The following is a 20,624-nucleotide window of genomic DNA, read 5'->3' on the forward strand; positions in this document are numbered from 1 at the left end:
CACTGAGCAGCTACATTCAATCTGGAATGTGTGACTTCCAGAGTAGCTTGAGTTCCAGGAGTATAATATGATGTAATCCAATACAGAGGCACCTTTTGTTCTCCTGGCTAAGCTGTTGCTGCTCCATCAGTGACCAGCACCTCTCTGGCATCCACATTCACTGCAGCCCATGAAAGAGAGGAAAACAAAGGAACCAAAAAATGCATATAGGGAAGAAAAAGAGAGGACAGAAGTCAGGAAGAGGGAAAAGGTTAGCAATAAATTTGTACTCGTGCACCGATCTCTTATTCAGAGAGAGACTGTAATCCTGAGCTGTCTCTGCCCATCCATTATGGTAGCAGCCCCATTGTAAGGTGTTCGTTGAACTAATGCCTGAGACCCAAGATCATTGTTGGGCTTTGGCCATCTCAATGAAACTGATCTCTCCCAGCATTCACATCTCCAAAGAATCGGCATTTGTTTGTAATGTGCGTCTTTAATTTTGTGCCAACTACAGGTATTTTTTTGCCTTTTCTTTGCAGAAGTGTAGGCAGTTGTGTTGGTTTTCCCGTAACAGGGAAGCATTCTGAAACTGGCAGCATTTGCCAGAGGGAGTGAGGAGCCCCAGTCTTGGGCAGGCAGCAAAAAAAGAAGGCTTTTGGAGGCCCTAGTAGGGCATGGCCAGTGAGCTTCATTCTGCTTCCTGGGTCTTGTGGCTTCCTGGGCCTGCTTTAGGAGTTCAATCAGAGGACATATTTAGGGATTCAGTGAGAACACAATGTGCACATATTAGTTTGGTGGTCTTGAGAGATTTTTCAAATCACCCCCCCCCCAAATGAAACAGAAGCAAATTCTCTCCCCTTGAACAAATGTGCCAAAATAAAGTCCTTGTAGAGAGGAAAGCCAGGAACCTCCCCCAATGAATGTCTGTATTTTTGGTCCTTTTAATCATTAAAGGTTTAAGCTCCCACTTCCATATTTACTTTTCACACCCAGTTTCCTTCCTCATTTTGTTCCACAATTCTCCAAGGAGGCAAAATGTAGTACAGGATAAAATGTGTCTGCATAACTCTGAAGTGAAAAGTTGGGTGGCACAAGTCAGCAGATGCTAGTGTTGGAAATTTAGACGATGGATTTTTTCCCTGCATCCTTTTAGATACCATGTGGCAACAAAAAAATTTGGGACCACGCTCAGTTTCTGGTGAGACCTGAATAGCCATTGGCTCAGCGACTTTAAGCGTTACGGTATCTCTGTGAGCATTTTAGCTGCTCATAGGTTTCTGTTGGCTTGTGAGGTCTAGAGACCAGTTGGAGCTGCTGTAGCAAAATGGTGCAAGCAAGAGGCAAGGCAGCCGGGCTGGCCTTGCTATATAGCAGGCCAAAGCAACCTGCCCCATGGGGGGTGGGAGAGAGAATAGATGAAGGCAGGAATTGGTATCTGAATGACACAGCAAGATTTACTAAGATGTTTGCCTTTGTTGTCCCGGAGAGAAGTTCAGTTCAACTGGAACTCTGCACGTGTAAAAGGTAAAGGTAAAGGGATCCCTGGCCATTAGGTGCAGTCGTGACCGACTCTGGGGTTGCGGTGCTCATCTTGCTTTATTGGCCGAGGGAGCCAGTGTACAGCTTCCGGGTCATGTGGCCAGCATGACTAAGCCACTTCTGGCGAACCAGAGCAGCGCACGGAAACGCCATTTACCTTCCCGACAGAGCAGTACCTATTTATCTACTTGCACTTTTGATGTGCTTTTGAACTGCTAGGTTGGCAGGAGCAGGGACTGAGCAATGGGAGCTCACCCCGTCGCGGGGATTCGAACCGCCCACCTTCTGATCGGCAAGTCCTAGGCTCTGGGGTTTAGACCACAGCACCACCCGCGTCCCATCATCTGCACATGTACCAAGTGGTTGTTTTGGCTTTGCTCTGAGAAATGAGTGCAGCACCAGCGCAAGGAATTGGCGGAGTTTATCAAGGGAAACACCCACTGGTTTGTGCCAGATTTCCTCCTCATAGCAGAAGCTGTAGGATTTCCTTGTTCTCACCGGTATTCATAATGGATTGTGTATGCTCAAGTCTGATTGCTCCTTGGAACTCCTACCATATCTAATGCTAGTAGATGCCTTTATATAGCATTAATTAACTCTGTACAGTCATGGTGGCATCTGTCGGCAAGCACCTTCCCATGGTAATTGGATTGCCCATCTTTACATTTCCAGGGAAACTTTTCTGATTTTCCACACAAAGAACATCTCAGGCACCTGAGATTGACCAAAGGCCCCGTGTGGTTACCCTCCCGCCATATGACAAGAAACTGGTACCGATCTAATGACCCAGTACATGAATTAACATGCCCTTCCTATCCAGCCCTGTCCTTAACAAGATCATCCAGTTACAGATAGGTAGCCGTATTGGTCTGCCATAGTCAAAACAAAAAATTCCTTCCAGTAGCACCTTAAAGACCAACTAAGTTAGTTCTAGGTATGAGCTTTCATAGATCATCCAATTATTTCCAGAGTCACCACGTCCGTTGCAATAGCCTCTGTGGTGTGTGGTTGCTTCCATTATAAGTTTCCCTATGTGATAGTTCTGTGAGCACATGTGTATAGACATAAACATATATGGTAACCTGCTTCTGTGTGTGGGTGCATTTGAGCTCCAATCCTGACAGCCAAATGGCATGGGCTGGCACTGAGGACAGCACTGGCACAACGGTAGCCCAGAAACTGAGTTGGAAAATGTATAAGGGTGACTATACCCAGAAGGCATTACAAAAAAATGTGTCTGCAAATTTGTGGGCCACCTATTGTGCAATCTCAAATTTCTTTTAGAAAAAAAATCTATTAAGGGGGCAAACTAGATAAATCAAATGTCTTTGTTTTAAACCAAAGTTCTCTTGCTGTCTTCTCCCATTTTTCCAGCCTATGGCTTTTCCCCTCCCTCATTTTGTTTCTTCACCTTTCTATCCTTTTGTTGTTGGTGTGCTAATCTCTTTTTCTCGGCCTCCCACAACAATCCTGCCATCTGTTTTTCACCATCGCTTTCCTGTGTGAGTGTGAGGGGTCCAGGTCCTGTACTGTATGTAACACAGCTTCCAGAGTACAGCTTTTGTTCCCTCTGGACTTGGCCCACTGTGGGAAGCAGATGCCTTCCTGCAAATCCCTTGGTTTAATGGCTCAGTGACCTAGTGTGACAGGGGCTGCCGTGGAATTTTTTAGAAAATAGGGGAAATGCCATTGTGTTTGATTTTTTTGAAGAGCCTTGGCTGTTTGTGCAGACCTAAAATGCCAAAAGTTCTGTGATGCTTTAAAGTCTTGGTTTATTGTGGGATATAGTTTCTGTAGGCAAGATGAACCCTACAAAGACATTGTCAGAGAAGGAGCTAGATATAGATGCATTGCTTGACGTGCTCTGAAGAAAAGGGAAGATCTTAAAGTTAACCCAGGTTTGAATCCCTTACTTCGCAGTGGCACTCACGGGGGAATCTTGGACCAGTCACTAACTTACCTTACTGGTTTGTTGTGAGGATGATATGAGGATGGGAGAACCACATGTGCTGCTTTGAGCTGCTTGGAGGAAAGGCAGGATATAAATGTAATTGCAATATTAATAATACAAAACCTAATTTAAAAGTAGTCTGCCTTTTCCGAAACTGTAAAACGTGGGTGCTGAAGAATTGCCATTTACACCAAATGGAGAGCAGCTGGCCGTCAGATTCCTCGATTCAGCCCTGTCAGATATTGTTAACTGATTCCTGATCTACAGCTTTCCATGCAAGCTCTCCCTTTAATTTCTGTTTAAATATTTAGGCTGAGAACTTAAGTCTCCCAAGGCTCTTGGCTGATGCCTTCTGACAGCACTTAACACACACACAACTACCATTTAATTATCGGTATGGTTTCACCAGTCTCAGCTGGGCTGCGGAGCAAGCATCTTGGTAATGCAAATCTAGACATTAAAAGGACAATGCGAAGGGCTGCTGTGGCTGGGCCATTCTCAGATGTGTCAATCTGCTATTTTATGCTTGGCATATGGTACAGACCAGGAGGGTGTTAGCACTAGCCAGCTCTGTCACTGAATCTAATTAGCGTTCCTCTTTGCTTGTTTCTCTTCATGCAAATAGGGGATGGTGAACCTGTTAACTCCCCCCCCCCCCCCGTGAGCGTTAATCCAAGGGTGACTTAAAGAAATAATGTATATGGGACTAGACCACAGATGGGCACCTTGAAGGAATAATGTACATGTGGCCTCCAGCAACTCCTCTGGATCCATTATTCCATTCCATCGGAGTTCCTTATTATTTATTAATATTTTAATATAATAAAGATCTCCTTAGAAGTTTACAGGAAAACAACAAAAATACGGCGGTCAATAACAATTCCTGAAAACAAGATAAAAACAAAGCTGAACTGTCCATCACAAATGTAACTCAGCACTGTGTGAAACAAAACAAAAAAGAAGTTAAAAGTCAGGGTCCAGAGAAGTTTGTTTAAACAGACAAGTTTCAAAAGGCATTTCAAGGGCTTTCCAATTTATTCAAGGGAGGGCATTCCAGAAGGTCCTTCCTGTAGATTTCCATTGTATTTTTCCTTCCTTGAAAAGGTGGCCCTTTCTGTATAGCTTCAGAACAATAATGCTGTTTTTTTATTCTTTACTTTTTTCTGATTGTATGGCTTGGATAAAAGGTCTTTCCCCCCCACCTCCACAACTGTCTTGAAATGAAATTAGTAGGCATGAATAAAGGCGGGAAGGAGTTTTAAGTACTGAAAAGCCATTGCAGGATACATCAATTTGCACTGAACATTAAGTGCCGCCAGAGATAAATAGGTTAAGAAGGAAAATGAATCAATTTACATTTTCATTAGGTAGTAAATTTGGGGGTGGGGGCAAAGTCTTCCTTTGGCTGCTTGAGATTACATTGATATTATTTTGTTATTAAAAATTTTAGGTGCTTGCATTCCCCCCCCCCCAAAAAAATCTGGATTTTAATTTTTTTAATTACGTGGGCAAGGTCATAGCCATGGCATGATACATGCAGAATGTTTTAAATCAATTTAATAAGAACACAAGAGCAGACCTATCTAGTCTAGCCTCCCTGGCCAGTGAGAAGTCAAGAAACAAAACATGAGCACCATATTTATTTATTTAGAACATTTTAAAACCCTCCCTGCCCCAGATGATTCTAGGGCAGGTTACAGTAGCATTGTTATGTATTCAGTCTGTATTCAGTGGTCTGTGTTTGCCTGAGCTTGAGTTGGGACTAAGGATTCTGAGCGCCTGTGTTCTGATTCGATACGTGATATCCAATCACAGAACATTTCAGGATTTGGGTTTCTGCCATTGGCCCTTAAACTCTGAGTCGTGATTTGCAGCTTGGAAGTTCAGACAGCCAATCACGTTGGGAGTGGAAGTGGCCCAGGCATTCAGAAATCTATATAGCTCAGCTAAGACTCTTTTAAGACCATGAGACTCTTAATCTCGGGGTCGTGGGTCCAAGCCCCATGTTGGGCAAAAGATTCCTGCATTGCAGGTGTTTGGACCAGAGCACCCTCGTCTGTCCTTTCCAACTCTATGGTACAGTGGTAGCTTGGCTTAAGAACAGCTTAGTTTATTAACAACCTGGATTAAGAATGCTGCAAACCCGGAAGTCTTGGTTTGTGAACTTTGCCTTGGAAGCAGAACATGTTCTGCTTCCTGTTGAGTGTAAATTGAGTCCCCCGCTGCTATGGGAAAGCACGCCTTGGTTTAAGAATGGATTTCCGGAATAGATTAAATTTGTAAACCAAGGTACCACTGTACTATGTTTCCAAAGCAGTGGACTTGTTTACACTTACAGTATTTATATATTTGCATTTGTGAATTTCTTCCTGTAAAACATCTCAAAGCCATTAACAAAATTGTTAACAACAAGAACATATGGAAAACAATCTTGGATGTAAAACATTTAGAAGAATTACATAGCTAAAAAGCCCAGGCAGATGGGTTTTTAACCTAGTGCCAAAATGCAAAGAATGACTGTGGCAGTCATATTTTGGTGGGGAGAGCATCCCATAATTAGGATGCCACTAATGGGAAGGGCGTCACTAGTGTAACCACCCAAAGAGCTTCAGCCCATTGTTTTCTCCTGCAGCTGACATTTCAGAGGCATGGTATGTTTGATACTGGAGATTACAATCCTTTGCACTGGTATGCGGGTCTGTGTTTTAATGATTTGTTGTTAAAAAGTTAGGTCTGTATATGTTTTGATTGATGTTTGCTGTATTTTGCTCTTATGTTTGGTTGTATATAGTGCCCTGAGCGCCTTTGGAGAAATGGCAATCCACAAATGCCCTAAATAAATAAATAAACAAACAAACAAACACCATGACTTCCCCTCCTGGCAAAATACAAGCACTTTATGCAGTTACAAGCACAGGTACACAAGGAGTATATAGTCAAATATTCAAAATACATATGGCAAACAACTGAAGAGAATTTATAATGTTTTAAACCTGAATTTAATTTATTGTGATGGAAAGAATGCATTTATAATCCGTTTAATCTGCATATTTACTACTCAATGTAATGAATCAAGCACCCCAGCTTTCTCCTTTTTTAAGCATGCACAAAGGCTTATAAGACCTTAATCAAGCAGAGTAGTTAACATGGGTATGCTAGTGTGTATTTTATTATAGGAGTTTGATTACACCGTCTAATGCAGAACCAGTGGCTTGAATCCTAAAACCCTTTGAAATCTCAGTCTAGACAGAACCAAACAGTTTATGCATATTTGTTTAACCCACTGTGTGGCCCATGTTTCCTGGTTCGGTTCTGCAATGTACTTGGAAGGATAAGTGTACGTTATTCAAACGCCATGGTCCTATCAGGTATGCAGCACAAGAAGGCACTAAGCAGGTCTTAAAATAATGAAATAAGATGGTGCTCAGCATAGCGAAATGCATAGGAACAAAGTAATACAAGGCAGCATTTGATATGCAATCAGCTTCATCAGCATTTGGCAGGAGAAGGTGATATCTTTTAAAGAGCTGCCATCAACTTCACTGCATGTCTGCTGCATTTTTTACTTGCCTGCAATTGTTTCCCATTAATGTCTAATAAGAATTCTTTTGTACCATCTGTCACTTGAGCATCAGTCATTCAAAGAGAAGCTGTGAAGAGCAGAGGAGTTCTGCTTAACAGCCTTATAATCATACAACATCAGTCAAAGCTTACTTGGTTCTTTGGTGTTAAGTGCTGTGCTTGAAATCACTGTGTTCTGCGTGTGTTTAAAATATACACTAAATTTTGAAGTGCTTTTAGTATGTAGCTCTCCCCACACCCGTTTTACTTAAACTACAGTTTATCTTTGTGTGTTAAAAGTAGCTGCTAGTGAAGGTCAGTCTGCATGCATGGAAAAGTCCACCTTTTGAGGATGGCATTGCGGGAAACAGTATTAAATAGCTTTGTATTGGAGGGAAATTGGGGTAGGAGAATGAACTGTTACCAGTGAATTACAGTTGGATAGATACAATTCTGCTATACATTGCAACAAACCATAGAAATGTAATATGGAAGACAGTTTAGCATGCCAACATTGTGTTAAACCATGTTGTAAAAAAAATTTGGCTTGGAAATTGGTTCAAAGGACTTAACTATTTTATGTACATTGGATGAATTCTTAAAATATACTCCAGGGTAAGCAAGAAATACAAACAGTCCTTTTCTCTTGCCAGTATTTTCTTTTTTAATGGTGAAAGTTTGTCGTTGTCGTCCCCGCCTTCCATACTGAATTTCCACTCAAAGTTGATTAGTAGTTCGGTTACTGTGTCTTTTTGTTAAATCTACGTTAGCATAATTGATTGACTCCATTCCAGTTTCCTGTAGATAGGATCATATACTAGCACAGTCAAGGGGACAACTATTTTGGACAAAGGCTCACTCATGGAAAGGGCTGTAGCTCAGTGGTAGAGTATTTTCTTTGGAGGCACATTGTTTCAGGTTCAATCCATGTTATCTCCAGATTAGGCTGGAATTGTCCCCAATCTGAAAACCCTGGAAAGACACTGCTAGTCAATGTAGACAACTGGTTCCCAAGCTAGTACCTGGGAGACCCATGTAAGCCTCACTGTATCCAGGTCTTCATTGCCACCTGGGTGCAATCCATGCAAGCTTATAAATCAATAACCATCTACAGATAAAAAGCCTTAGCAAATGTAGAAATGTTATTATTGCAGCAAACTGTTTCCCCCCCAGGTCTGGGCCCCATGGGTCTTTGTATCCATGTCTTAAAAGAATAATTGAAGTGTGGTACAAGAATACGGTCAGGGGAGCATTTTCTGTAAAATAAAGACTTGATATTGTGATGGTCGCTCCACACTTTGGCCCCGATCCAGGAAAGCACTTAAGCAGATCAGCTATCTCACCTGCAGCTACACAACAGCTTTTGTGCACTTAAACTCACTGGGAGGCCCAAATTATTTAGTGGGAGTGGAAATCATTTGCATATACAAGTCTATGGAGCCGTTTACATTTTGGTGCCCTTTGTTAGATTTCGGGGGCGGGGAGAACAACCTTTAAATGTTGAATGAATTTCCCTTACGTGAATGGCATTCATGTAATGACATTGCCGGTGGCAGAACTCAAGTCCAGAGTGGCAGTGTAAGTGATAAGCACACGTCCAGAGGAAGAAACTTGATACAGCTGCTTGCCTGGGAAGCCCTTTCTGTTTCTTCTTTTTGCCTGCCTCTCACCAGTCTCCTTGGCTACCACCGTTGTAGCACTGATAGGCCAGGTATGTAGCTTTCAATAGCCTAGAAGTAGTTGGCTTGTTGGGCTGGAACTGAAGACCTGGTATCAGAGTTCAGCCCTGCCCAGACTTCAAACCTGAGGTCTCCTTAGAGGAGGAGCCCCCTGAGCAGATTTTCACACTTGCAGGAGGTCCTGGGAGTGAAGGTCCCAGGACCACCTTTCTGGGTTCCTGACCAACTTTGATTCTGCCCGCCTCGATGTCACCCAGGGCCACAGGAGCACAGAAGACAGCATGCCAAGCTTCAGAGTTGTCACTAAATTTACAGTGCTCTTCACCCTTGGGTGGTCAGCTGTTGTTGCAGTGTATCATCTCCCATTATCTCCAGCCAGCTTCTTCAGTTGTGGCAGAGGCAGGTGGAGTGCCCACAGGGCTGCTGCCTTAGGGGCTTCTGCCGCCTGAGGCAGCCACCTCAGTCTGCCTAATGGCTGAGCTGGCTCTGGCCTCCATTTTCTTTCTGAGTTCTCAGTTTAAGCTGCTTCACTGCTGAAGGAACAGCTCTCTTCCAAGCGCCCGTCTTTCTGACCCAGACACTTGAGTTTAGATACCCACTAGGTCAGAATTAAAAGTCATTAAATTAAAAGACACCTGCTTCTTGGGAGAAAGGCGATGACAAGCCTAGACAGCATCTTAAAAAGCAGAGACATCACCTTGCCAACAAAGGTCCGTATAGTTAAAGGTCCATGGTTTTCCCAGTAGTGATGTATGGAAGTGAGAACTGGACCATAAGAATTGATGCTTTTGAATTATGGTGCTGGAGGAGACTCTTGAGAGTCCCATGGACTGCAAGAAGATCAAACCTATCCATTCTTAAGGAAATCAGCCCTGAGTGCTCACTGGAAGGACAGATCGTGAAGCTGAGGCTCCAATACTTTGGCCACCTCATGAGAAGAGAAGACTCCCTGGAAAAGACCCTGATGTTGGGAAAGATGGAGGGCACAAGAAGAAGGGGACGACAGAGGACAAGGTGGTTGGACAGTGTTCTCGAAGCTACAAACATGAGTCTGACCAAACTGCGGGAGGCAGTGAAAGACAGGAGGACCTGGCGTGCTCTGCTCCATGGGGTCACGAAGAGTCGGACACGACTAAATGACTAAAGAACAACAAGGTCAAAAAACTTATTGGTGATCTTGAACCATTCTCCACAGACTGAATTTGTTCTGAGGATTCAGAATAGAAAGTACTACTTTGCATTCAGGACATTACAGGTTCAACCCTGGCATCTCTAGTTAAAAGACCCTTCCAGAGCAAGGGTAGGGAATTGCTTATGCGGCAGATCTTTGAGAGCTGATGCCGGTCAGACTATATGGCAGTATCATAGATGGGCAGGTGACACATCTCCTGTAAGGCAGCTTTTATGTGTTCAAATCTCTTGAAATGAGTCTGATTATTTGGTATAGAACAAGGCAGTGATATTTCATGGCGCCTTTATCGTCATGCAGACAAACTGCAGGGAAACAGCAGTCATTTTAATCACATCTAAAAAGCTATGTGAAGAGTCAAGGCGCTTTATTCTCAGCTGAAACAGAAAACTGCTTTTTTTTTTTTAGCGAATAGGTAGGAACACACATGCCAGTTCCTTGGGGAAAAGCAACTTGTTTCACATCAGCTATGCGTTGCTGCAAAAATAAATAAATTTGCACAGATTTGCATCAAGCGCAGAAAAACCATCCATTGCCTTTCATTGGTTTTATATTTATATATACTGCTAATTGTGCCGGCTTGTTCTTTGAGTTTTAAAAAGAATTCACAGTGATGAGGTTTGGGGTGTTTTTTTTCTTAACAGCTACAAGAGCTATGAACTGTAAACACATCATCTCAAAGCTGAAACATTTCTTTTAAAAAGCAAAGAAAATTTGTTCTGTGACCACAATTGAAATGTAGAGATATGCCGTCTTTTTAATGCTATGTTGCTGGGGATACGTTGTTAGAAATCACTGACCTTTTTCATTTTAATACTCTTCATAATGATTTTCTAATATTTAATGGTCATTTTTCATCTCCTAGGGAAAAGTATGGATGAAATTAAAAAACTGCTTCTGCTAGTTTTGGGTTGTGCTGTGCAGGTAAGTTTACTCCTAATTTAGCACTATAGTTATAATTAGTAAACCTAATAAGCTAATTACCAGTGCAAGCTATTAAATATCCCAGCCACATTTGTTTTATCATTTCCTCTCTAATATTCAGGATATATATAAAAAAAGAAGGTGCAGTGCATTTTCAGTGCTCAATAAACAATTATGTGATGTGCCTTTTTTTGTTCTTCTTGATAGTGTGAAAGAAAAGAAGAATTCATTGAAAGGATAAAGCAACTAGATATTGAAACTCAGGCTGCAATAGTTTCTCATATTCAAGAGGTAAGATTCTCAACTCCTTTGTTCCTGTTCTCTTGTGTTCCAGTGGACTTTCCTCTAACTTCTCATTGAGTTTGTGAGTACAGGTGGCATTCATATCAAGGCTTTCTGGCTCATAAATGTTTTGCTTTTCCTGTCTGTATTTGGGCCATAAATGGGAAATGCAAAAGAAAGATACCCAAATGGGCATAAAAAGAACAAATGGAGCAACACTTAAATGCAGCATTTGGTCTATAATATCGCTATTACGTGTTAATGTTAGAGGAAGAAAATATGTGTAGATCATCGTTCTGCAAACTGGTACCTTCCAAACATTGTCTGTCTACAGTTCCTATCAGCCCCAGCCAGCCCAGCTGATTTAATAATCAGTTTAAGGCAGGAGATAGGAGATTTAAAAGGGAAATGGAGAGACTTCCAAAGGTTTTTGCCATCCTTTGTGAGTCTTCCTCTCCTTCTTTTGTGATGTCAGTAAGTTTGGGCTTAAAAGGGAAGGCAGAGACTTTGCTTCTCATGTTGTCCAAACCCAGGATCACGGTTAAGACCTCGCCTCTTTAACCATGATGTGTAGCCAAACTTTATCCTATGATTTAGATCACAGAGAACTCTTAACCATGATTCTGAATTTGAAAGACATAGTGAATCAAACTTTGGCTTAGCTGCTATGCTATGCTGTACTAAAAGGACAAGGAAGGAGCAAAGTGGGTGGGAGCTCCTGTTTGGGAAGCCAGCACATAAACACAGTCCTGATAACCCATAGTTTGACTTGTCATGATGTGCGAACCAGGTCAGTGTCTCAAGAAGCTTTTAATGATACTGTATTAATGGTTCTCTAAACTGGAATTATTCACTTTAATCCCTGGTGAATAGGAGGAGGAAGATGGTTAAGTTTCTGATTGTCACCAAACTGCTTTTCCAAAATGGTGGGATGCAATCTTTTGTGAGGCTATTGTCCTGCCTCTAGATAGCTATGATTTGAAGCATTTTCCGCATTCATTGGAGTTTACATTTGTGCGGAAGCCAACAGTTTCAATTTCAAGAAGAGTGATTTGCCAAAGCAATATAAAACAGGGGTCAGCAAACTTTTTCAGCAGGGGGCTGGTCCACTGTCCCTCAGACTTTGTAGGGGGCCAGGCTATATATTGGGGGAAAAATTCCTATGCCCCACAGATAACCCAGACATGCATTTTAAATAAAAGCACACATTCTACTCATGCAAAAACACGCATGAGTCCTGGACCATCCGTGGGCTGGATTTAGAAGGTGATTGGGCCAGATCCGGCCCCTGGGCCTTAGTTTGCCCACCCATGATATAAAAGGTCTCATATGATATAGGCAAATATGATATTAGCTAATGCAGCAATTACTATGGGAGTCTGTTGGAATGTGAATATTAACTTGCAATCCTAGGCATTATTTACAGGATGTAGTCCTGTTGGACTCAATGGGACTCAATGTTTGCAGAATCAGCCTAATAGAATTGCAGATCTTACTGTGCAGCAGCCTTCTCCAGCCTTGTTGCTCTCCAAATGTCTTGGACTACAGCCGTCATCAAAACCAGCCAGCATGGGCCAAAGGTCAGAGGTGACGGTTGTTTGAGTGAGGCTGCTCTTCAGGCAAAACTCATGCACAGCTTCCAAAAAAGAGACAAATCTCCTGCTTTTTTCTTTCTTCATTTCAGGTAACCCATAACCAGGAGAATGTATTTGACTTGCAGTGGCTAGAGCTCCCAGATATGGCTCCAGAAGAACTCGAGTCTCTTTCCAGAAATATGGTTTTCCATCTCAAGAGGCTGATCGATGAGAGAGATGAGTGCACAGAGGTATGGATAATGTAACCTTTTGCTCTTATATTGATCTCTGGCTGTTTGGGGCCTGTCTTTTTAAATTAATAAATAAAGCCTCTGTTTCTCTCGGCCATGGTCTTAATTAACAATGCAAGTTTTCCACCTGCGTGTTTCCATAACATGAAGAGCACAGCTTCCTAGTTAAAAACTGTGCCAGATGTACTGAAATCTTTGATGTTTCTGCTTGGCTCACCTTGTATCTGAGGTGTTCTACATAATATGCAGAATGAGGCGATAAAGTTTTGGGCTGTGCCATTTCAGACTGCAGGTGTGGGCAGGATCATAACTTTCGAATGCTTCCCCAGGTAAAATGATCCAGTAAGTCCAATAAACAGCTCAGAAAAGGCCTGGATTTTATCTGTGCAGTACCAGCAAGTGTCGGCTTTCTTTGCTGTATCATGTTTATTGCTTATTGCTGTTGGGCATGTGAGAGTCTGGGAGAAGGGAGATCTCTCTTTTACATGCTAGATTACTGCAGGCAGAGAGCTTTTTGTGTGCAGGACTATGCATAAAATAACAAAACATCTGCAGTCTGAAGTGGCACAGAACACAATTTTACCACCTTGCTCTGTGTTCTGACTTGCTTCTTGACAACCAAGTTATTTTCATTCCCTCTCTGCACTCTTTGCTCTTGACGTAGCACCCTAAAAAGCCTTCCTCCTGATTCTTTCCAAATATACTTGGGACAGGTTAGATGTGATAGCAGTAGGGCCCATCATGTAAATGTGGATCTGTCCTGAGATGTGATCACATCAGAGGGATAAGAGCAAAAGGACATGTGGGTGAGTGCTCTCTCTCTCTCTCATCTTGCCTCTACACAGTCTAGGGACCCAGCTACATTAGTACAGTGGTACCTCAGGTTACATACGCTTCAGGTTGCAGACTCCGCTAACCCAGAAATAGTGCTTCAGGTTAAGAACTTTGCTTCGAGACTTCCGGAGGCGGCGCGAAGGGTAATGGCTGCCCTTTCCTAACCGGGAAGGGAGCTCCGCTCGAGAAAGGGTCGTCCGCTACGGCGAAGCGGAGACCCACAACGGAAAACCGCAGGCGGCAGAAGCCTGCGGTCCTGGGACCCGGCGGGCGCCAGTAGCGGCCCCCAAAACGTTGAAGGAACCCCGTAAGGGGCTCCGGATCGTGGAGGAGGCTGCGGCGCTGAGGGTCGTTCCGCAATCGGCGGAGTGAAGCCGCGTAGCTGTTGCCAGTGAGCGCTGACCTTTCTTCCTGAAATTTTTGCTTTGAAAACAACAACCCGTGAGTAAATAATTGACTTTATGCAATTTGGAACTTTAAAGCATTAAATTTGGCTGAAAGCGGAGTGACGAAAAACAGGAAGTCCGTCTTCCGCTCCCGTTGAACTTGAACGCAAAGAGCTGGAGGAGTGGAGGCAAAGAGAGACCTTTTAAACTATTTGATCTGAGCACCCATTGAACTTTATCTTAAGTGGAATAACAATTTCATGTACTGGACTTTATGAATTTTAGCTGCATGGGGATACCTTTCTTCTCTTGGAGCTACATTTTAACTAAAAACCCCAGGTGCTGGAGCTGCCTGAGAAATTGAGCTGTCAGTTTGCAGTTTGCAGTTTGGATACTTTGAATCTGAACGTTGAAACAATCTGAGAGAGTCTGAACTTGTTACTCTGAGGCATTTGGATTACCAGTTTGCACCATCAGAAACACTGTTGCTGTATTAAACCCTAACTCTGCTGAAAAATTTTTTTATTGAAGGTTCTTGGACTTAGAAATCTGACTTTATTTTAACTGAAATTGATCTCTTCCTTGAAATACTTTAAACTCCCCCTAGAGGATTTGGGACTTATAGCAGTGACTCTTATTTTACTTTCCTTTTCCCGGCCCTCTGTTGACTGTTACCATCTGGGCTGCTGCTTTCTCATGGGAACAACTCAGCTTGACCTTGACTTTTAGATAACTTTGGAATGAGTGGTGCAAGAAGGAGAGGAAGAACTAAACAAACAACTTTGACAACTTTAACCGCAGCCTCACAGGCACGTAGATCATCTGTGCCTACTTTGCCTTCTGAGGAGGAAGCTGCCTCTCTGCCACGGGCAGGGGAGGGAGAAACTGAGGAATTACAATTGGAAGATATGGCCTCAGGGGCAAGCACTGCTATTTTAGAGGAAAATTTTTGAAAAATTAGAATCTTTGGACAAGAAAGTAGAATCTTTGGACAAGAAGGCCGATGAGCAAACATATAAAATTGACCAAAACACAGAATGTTTAAATAAATTATCTGGACAAGTTGCACAGAATACTCAAGCAATTGGAGAATTGAAGGAGGCTGCAGGGGAAAATCGGAAATTGGCTGAAGATACCAGCCAAAAACTTGAAAATCTAGAACAAGAGGTAAGACCACTCTGCAAACAAGTAGGTGAACACCAGACCTATCTATCTATGATTGAACTGCGGAACCGGGAGAGCAATTTAAGGATAAGAGCAATACCAGAAGTGGAAGAAGGCAACCTAGCTGAGTTTTTGACCAAAGAATTCTCCAAATTTTGGAGCTTAGAGGAAAAGGATTTTAAAATTGTTTCAGCTTTCAGGCTTGGAAGACTTATAAAGAAAGAGAAGCCCAGAGACTGTTTGATAACATTGAGGTCAAAGGAGGAAAGGGACAAGATTCTGGGCCTACACTACGGAAAGTCACTGGACATTCTGGACAAAAGAATTGAGATTTACAAGGATATTCCTAAACAACTGTTGGATCTTAGATCTAACTATTTGGAGTTGACAAGATTACTAAGGAAGAATTCAATCATCTTTAGGTGGGAATTTCCTCAAGGACTATCTTTTACCTTTAGAGGGAAGAAGATCAAAATCAGAACATTGGAAGATAGAGATAAATTTCTGAACGTATACGGAGAGGACCTTCACAAAGGAATTGATCAACTTCCAGGGCCTGAAACACCAGAGGTACCTGCACCCTTGGATCCTGAAGATCCTTTGAATAAGGTACCACCCCTTGAAAAATAACCAGATTTATTCAGGATGTCTCTGCAACTTTTGAGTTGGAACATTAATGGCTGTAACATCCCGGAAAAAAGGAGGAAAATTTTTTATATATTAAAAAAAGAACAATTGGACATTATCTGCTTACAAGAAACACATGTGACTAGGCTCCATAGAAAGGTGTTAATAAACAAAAGACTTGGTCAAGAATTTATATCTTCGGACAGAGTAAAGAAGCGAGGAGTGGTGATATATGCAAAAGAGAGCCTGTCACCTAAATTTTTATTCAAAGATGAACATGGAAGAATATTAGCAATTGAGATACAACATCAAGGAGAAAAGATTCTGATATTAGGAATTTATGCACCAAATGACGGGAAATCGGAATTTTATAAGAAGTTGCATGAGATTATGCTGGACTATCTGGACTACAACAACATCATTATGATGGGAGATATGAATGGGGTCGTATCGACTAACATGGATAAGTCACAAAACCAAAATGTTACAAAAGACGGCAGACTACCAAAGACCTTTTTTGAAATGACAGACAATATGGACTGGATTGACATTTGGAGAACTAAGAACCCCCTGGGAAGAGAGGGAACATTCTTCTCTGAAGCCCAGCTGACTTGGACAAGAATCGACCAAATATGGATAACTAGAGGTCTGGCACCCAAGGTTAGAAAAGTGGAAATCTGCCCGAAGACCTGCTCCGACCATAACGCGCTGAAGATGGATATGACACCTTTGCCAACCGGCTCCTTTAGATGGAAGATGAATGATAGCTTGTTTAGAGACCAGGAGATTATTAAGAAGGCCCAAAAAACTCTGAAGGATTATTTCGAGATAAATATGAACACTACGGTGGAAAAAAGAACTATCTGGGACGCAAGCAAAGCTGTGATGAGGGGGTTCTTGATACAACAGAACGCCGTAAAGAAAAGGACACAAAATGAAAGGAAAGATAAGATCTTGCAGAAAATTAAAGAATTGGAGAAGAAATTAAGATCAAATCCGAAGTCACAGCCGATTCTGAGAGAAATTAAACTATACCAAGCACAATATTCCAAATTGATAAACCAGGAAATAGAATGGAAGATTAAATTAATGAAACAAAAAACTTTTGAATCGGCGAATAAATGTGGGAAACTGCTTGCTTGGCAGTTGAAGAAGAGACAGAAATTAAATACAGTTACAAATCTAGAAATTGAAGGAAGAAACATTCAGAACCCCATGGAAATTAGAAAGTGCTTCCAGAGATACTTCAAAAAATTATACACTCAAGGGCCGCAAGATGAGGCTGAGATTAAACAATTTTTGGAAAGAAATGGACTAACAAAGTTGTCACAAAAAAACAGATTAATCCTGAACAACAAAATAACACAACAAGAGATTGAACAAGCCATTCAGAACATGCAACTGGGCAAATCTCCAGGGCCAGACGGCTTGACTTCCAAGTATTATAAGACATTAAAAGACTATCTGATCCAACCAATGATGGAGGTCTGTAATGAAATTATGGAAGGGAAGAAGGCACCGGAATCGTGGAAGGAAGCCTTTATCACATTGATACCAAAATCTGAAACTGAAAAGACACAACTCAAAAACTATCGTCCCATCTCCCTTCTGAATGTGGATTACAAAATATTTGCAGACATTTTGGCAAGTAGACTTAAAAGAGTTCTTAATGAAGTAATTCATAAAGACCAGGCAGGCTTTCTCCCAGGTAGACATATGTTTGCCAATACTAGGAACATTATTGACATTTTGGAACTTTTGCAAACAGACATAAATACAAAAGCAGTGTTAATTTTTATAGATGCGGAGAAGGCCTTTGATAATATTTCTTGGAAATTTATGAAGGGAAATTTGAAAGAAATGGGAGTGGGACGGGGGTTTGAGAATGGGATTGATGCAATATATTCAGAACAAAAGGCCAAATTGATAGTTAACAATGTGGTTACAGAAGAGTTCAAAATTGAAAAAGGAACACGACAAGGCTGCCCGATTTCCCCTCTGTTATTTATCTCGGTTCTGGAGGTGCTCTTGAACATGATCAGAGGGGACCGGTTGGTGGAAGGGATTCAGGTCGGAGCGAAACAATACAAACTTAAAGCTTTTGCAGATGACCTAGTTTTGACCCTGCAGGAGCCAGAATCTAGTACGAAAAGAGTATTACAATTGATTCAGGACTTTGGTCGGGTGGCGGGATTTAAATTAAACAAACAGAAAACCAAGGTGCTGGGAAAAAATTTGACAGACATAGAGTCAGAACGGTTTCAGAGAGAAACAGAACTAACTATGGTTAAAAAGGTAAAGTACCTAGGGGTAAACATAACAGCAAAAAACCTGAGTCTATTCAAGGATAACTATGAAAAATGTTGGTCTGAAATTAAGAGAGACTTGGATAGTTGGACAAAATTGAAGCTTTCTTTGTTAGGCCGAATTGCTGCTATTAAGATGAATGTATTGCCAAAAATGTTGTTTTTGTTTCAAACATTACAGATTGTGGACAAAACGGAGTGCTTCCGGAAGTGGCAGAAAGATATATCTAAATTTGTCTGGCAGGGCAAAAAGCCCAGAATTAAGTTTAAGATATTAACAGATGCGAAAGAAAGAGGGGGCTTTGCCCTGCCGGACTTAAAGTTGTACTATGAAGCCGCAGCTTTCTGCTGGCTAAAAGACTGGCTACTTCTCGAAGACACTGACGTACTGGACCTGGAAGGTTTTAACAATGCTTTTGGTTGGCATGCATACTTATGGTATGATAAAGTTAAGATCAATAAGGCCTTTAAGAACCATATTGTCAGGAAAGCAGTGTTTAATGTCTGGACAAAATATAAAGACTTATTGGAAAATAAAACCCCAAGGTGGCTTTCACCTCTGGAGGCTAAGGCCCGAAAAAGACCCAATATGGAGGCCAAATGGCCAAAATATTGGGAAATATTAGAAAAAGATGGAGACAATTGGAAATTGCAGAGTTTGGAGAAAATGAAGGATAAGGTGCGAGACTGGTTACATTATGCTCAGATTAAAGAAGTTTTTAAAAATGACAAAAAGTTAGGGTTCCAGGTGGAGAAATCGAAGTTAGAAACAGAATTGTTAGAACCAAAGAGCAAGGTACTATCTAGAATGTATAACTTGCTGCTAAAATGGAATACACAAGACGAAATGGTTAAATCGGCTATGATAAAATGGGCACAGGACATTGGGCATAACATTATGTTTGAGGACTGGGAAAGGTTGTGGACCACTGGGCTGAACTTCACCGCATGTAATGCTCTGAAGGAAAATGTAATGAAAATGATATATAGATGGTACATGACCCCAGTTAAACTTGCCAAAATATACCATTCGTCTGATAATAAATGTTGGAAATGTAAAGAAAATGAAGGAACATTCTTTCACCTCTGGTGGACATGCCCTAAGGTGAAGGTCTTCTGGGAAATGATATATAATGAGCTGAAAAAGGTATTTAAGTATACCTTCACAAAGAAACCAGAGGCCTTCCTTCTGGGTATTGTCGGCCAGAAGGTGTTAAAGAAGGATCGAACATTTTTTATGTATGCAACAACGGCAGCAAGGATTCTCATCGCAAAAAACTGGAAAACTCAAGATCTACCCACACTGGAAGAGTGGCAGATGCAGCTGATGGACTATATGCAACTGGCCGAGATGACTGGCAGAATCCGTGATCTGGGAGAAGAGAAGATGGAGGAAGACTGGGAGAAATTCAAGATGTATCTACAAAAACATTGTAATTTGGTTGAATGTTAAGAAGGATGCTAGATTATAAAAAATTGGCCACCACTAAACTAGATTTAAATTTGATGATAAGTGAGACTAAAGAAAATATAAAAATTTTTGGAAGAAGTGCTAGATTATATTTGAATGACTGGACATGAGATTGTAAACAAGTTGATAATTTGTTTGGAAAAAAATTTTAACGATGTAAATGGGAGCGGGAGACGTGAGGGAGTCCAAAGAAGTGATGAAATTGTTGTGATAGAAGTAAGATCGTTTATTATTTGTGCATTTATATTTAAAAACTTTAATAAATATTTATTAAAAAAAAAAAAAGAACTTTGCTTCAGGATGAGAACAGAAATTGTGCTCTGGTGGCGCGGCAGCAGGAGGCCCCATTAGCTAAAGTGGTGCTTCAGGTTAAGAACAGTTTCAGGTTAAGAACAGACCTCCGGAACGAATTAAGTACTTAACCTGAGGTACCACTGTACTGTAAAGAAAAATTGTTTTAAGCGCTTTGTAACACCGTGACAAACGCGTTTGGCACGCGTGACGCATGAGGGACGCGGGTGGCGCTGTGGGTTAAACCACAGATCAGAAGGCTTGCCGATCAGAAGGTCGGCGGTTTGAGTCCCCACGACGGGGTGAGCTCCTGTTGCTCGGTCCCTGCTCCTGCCAACCTAGCAGTTCGAAAGCATGTCAAAGTGCAAGTAGATAAATAGGTATCGCTCCAGCGGGAAGGTAAACGGCGTTTCCGTGTGCTGCTCTGGTTCGCCAGAAGCGGCTTAGTCATGCTGGCCACATGACTGGCTGGTTTCCTCAGCCAATAAAGCAAGATGAGCGCCGCAACCCCAGAGTCAGTCACAACTGGACCTAATGGTCAGGGGTTATCAAACTCCTTTTAATGTATTTTAAATTGCTGTAAGCTGCCCTGAGACCTTAGGGTGAAGGGTGG

At 41.8% G+C, this 20,624-nt stretch overlaps 1 protein-coding gene across 1 annotated transcript in view; it reads left to right on the top strand.

Moving 5' to 3' along the window:
* The window catches only part of CCDC88C (coiled-coil domain containing 88C), a 107,208-nt gene that overhangs the window by 40,855 nt on the left and 45,729 nt on the right, over positions 1–20,624 (top strand). The window contains exons 5-7 of the mRNA XM_081857742.1: positions 10,767–10,825; positions 11,033–11,116; positions 12,792–12,932. Coding sequence (XP_081713868.1) covers positions 10,767–10,825; positions 11,033–11,116; positions 12,792–12,932 — 284 coding nt within the window. The remainder of the gene's footprint in view (positions 1–10,766; positions 10,826–11,032; positions 11,117–12,791; positions 12,933–20,624) is intronic.

The sequence above is a fragment of the Podarcis erhardii genome (genome assembly GCF_964252035.2).
Source record: "Podarcis erhardii genome assembly, chromosome: 1".
NCBI classification, from domain to species: Eukaryota; Metazoa; Chordata; class Lepidosauria; order Squamata; family Lacertidae; genus Podarcis; species Podarcis erhardii.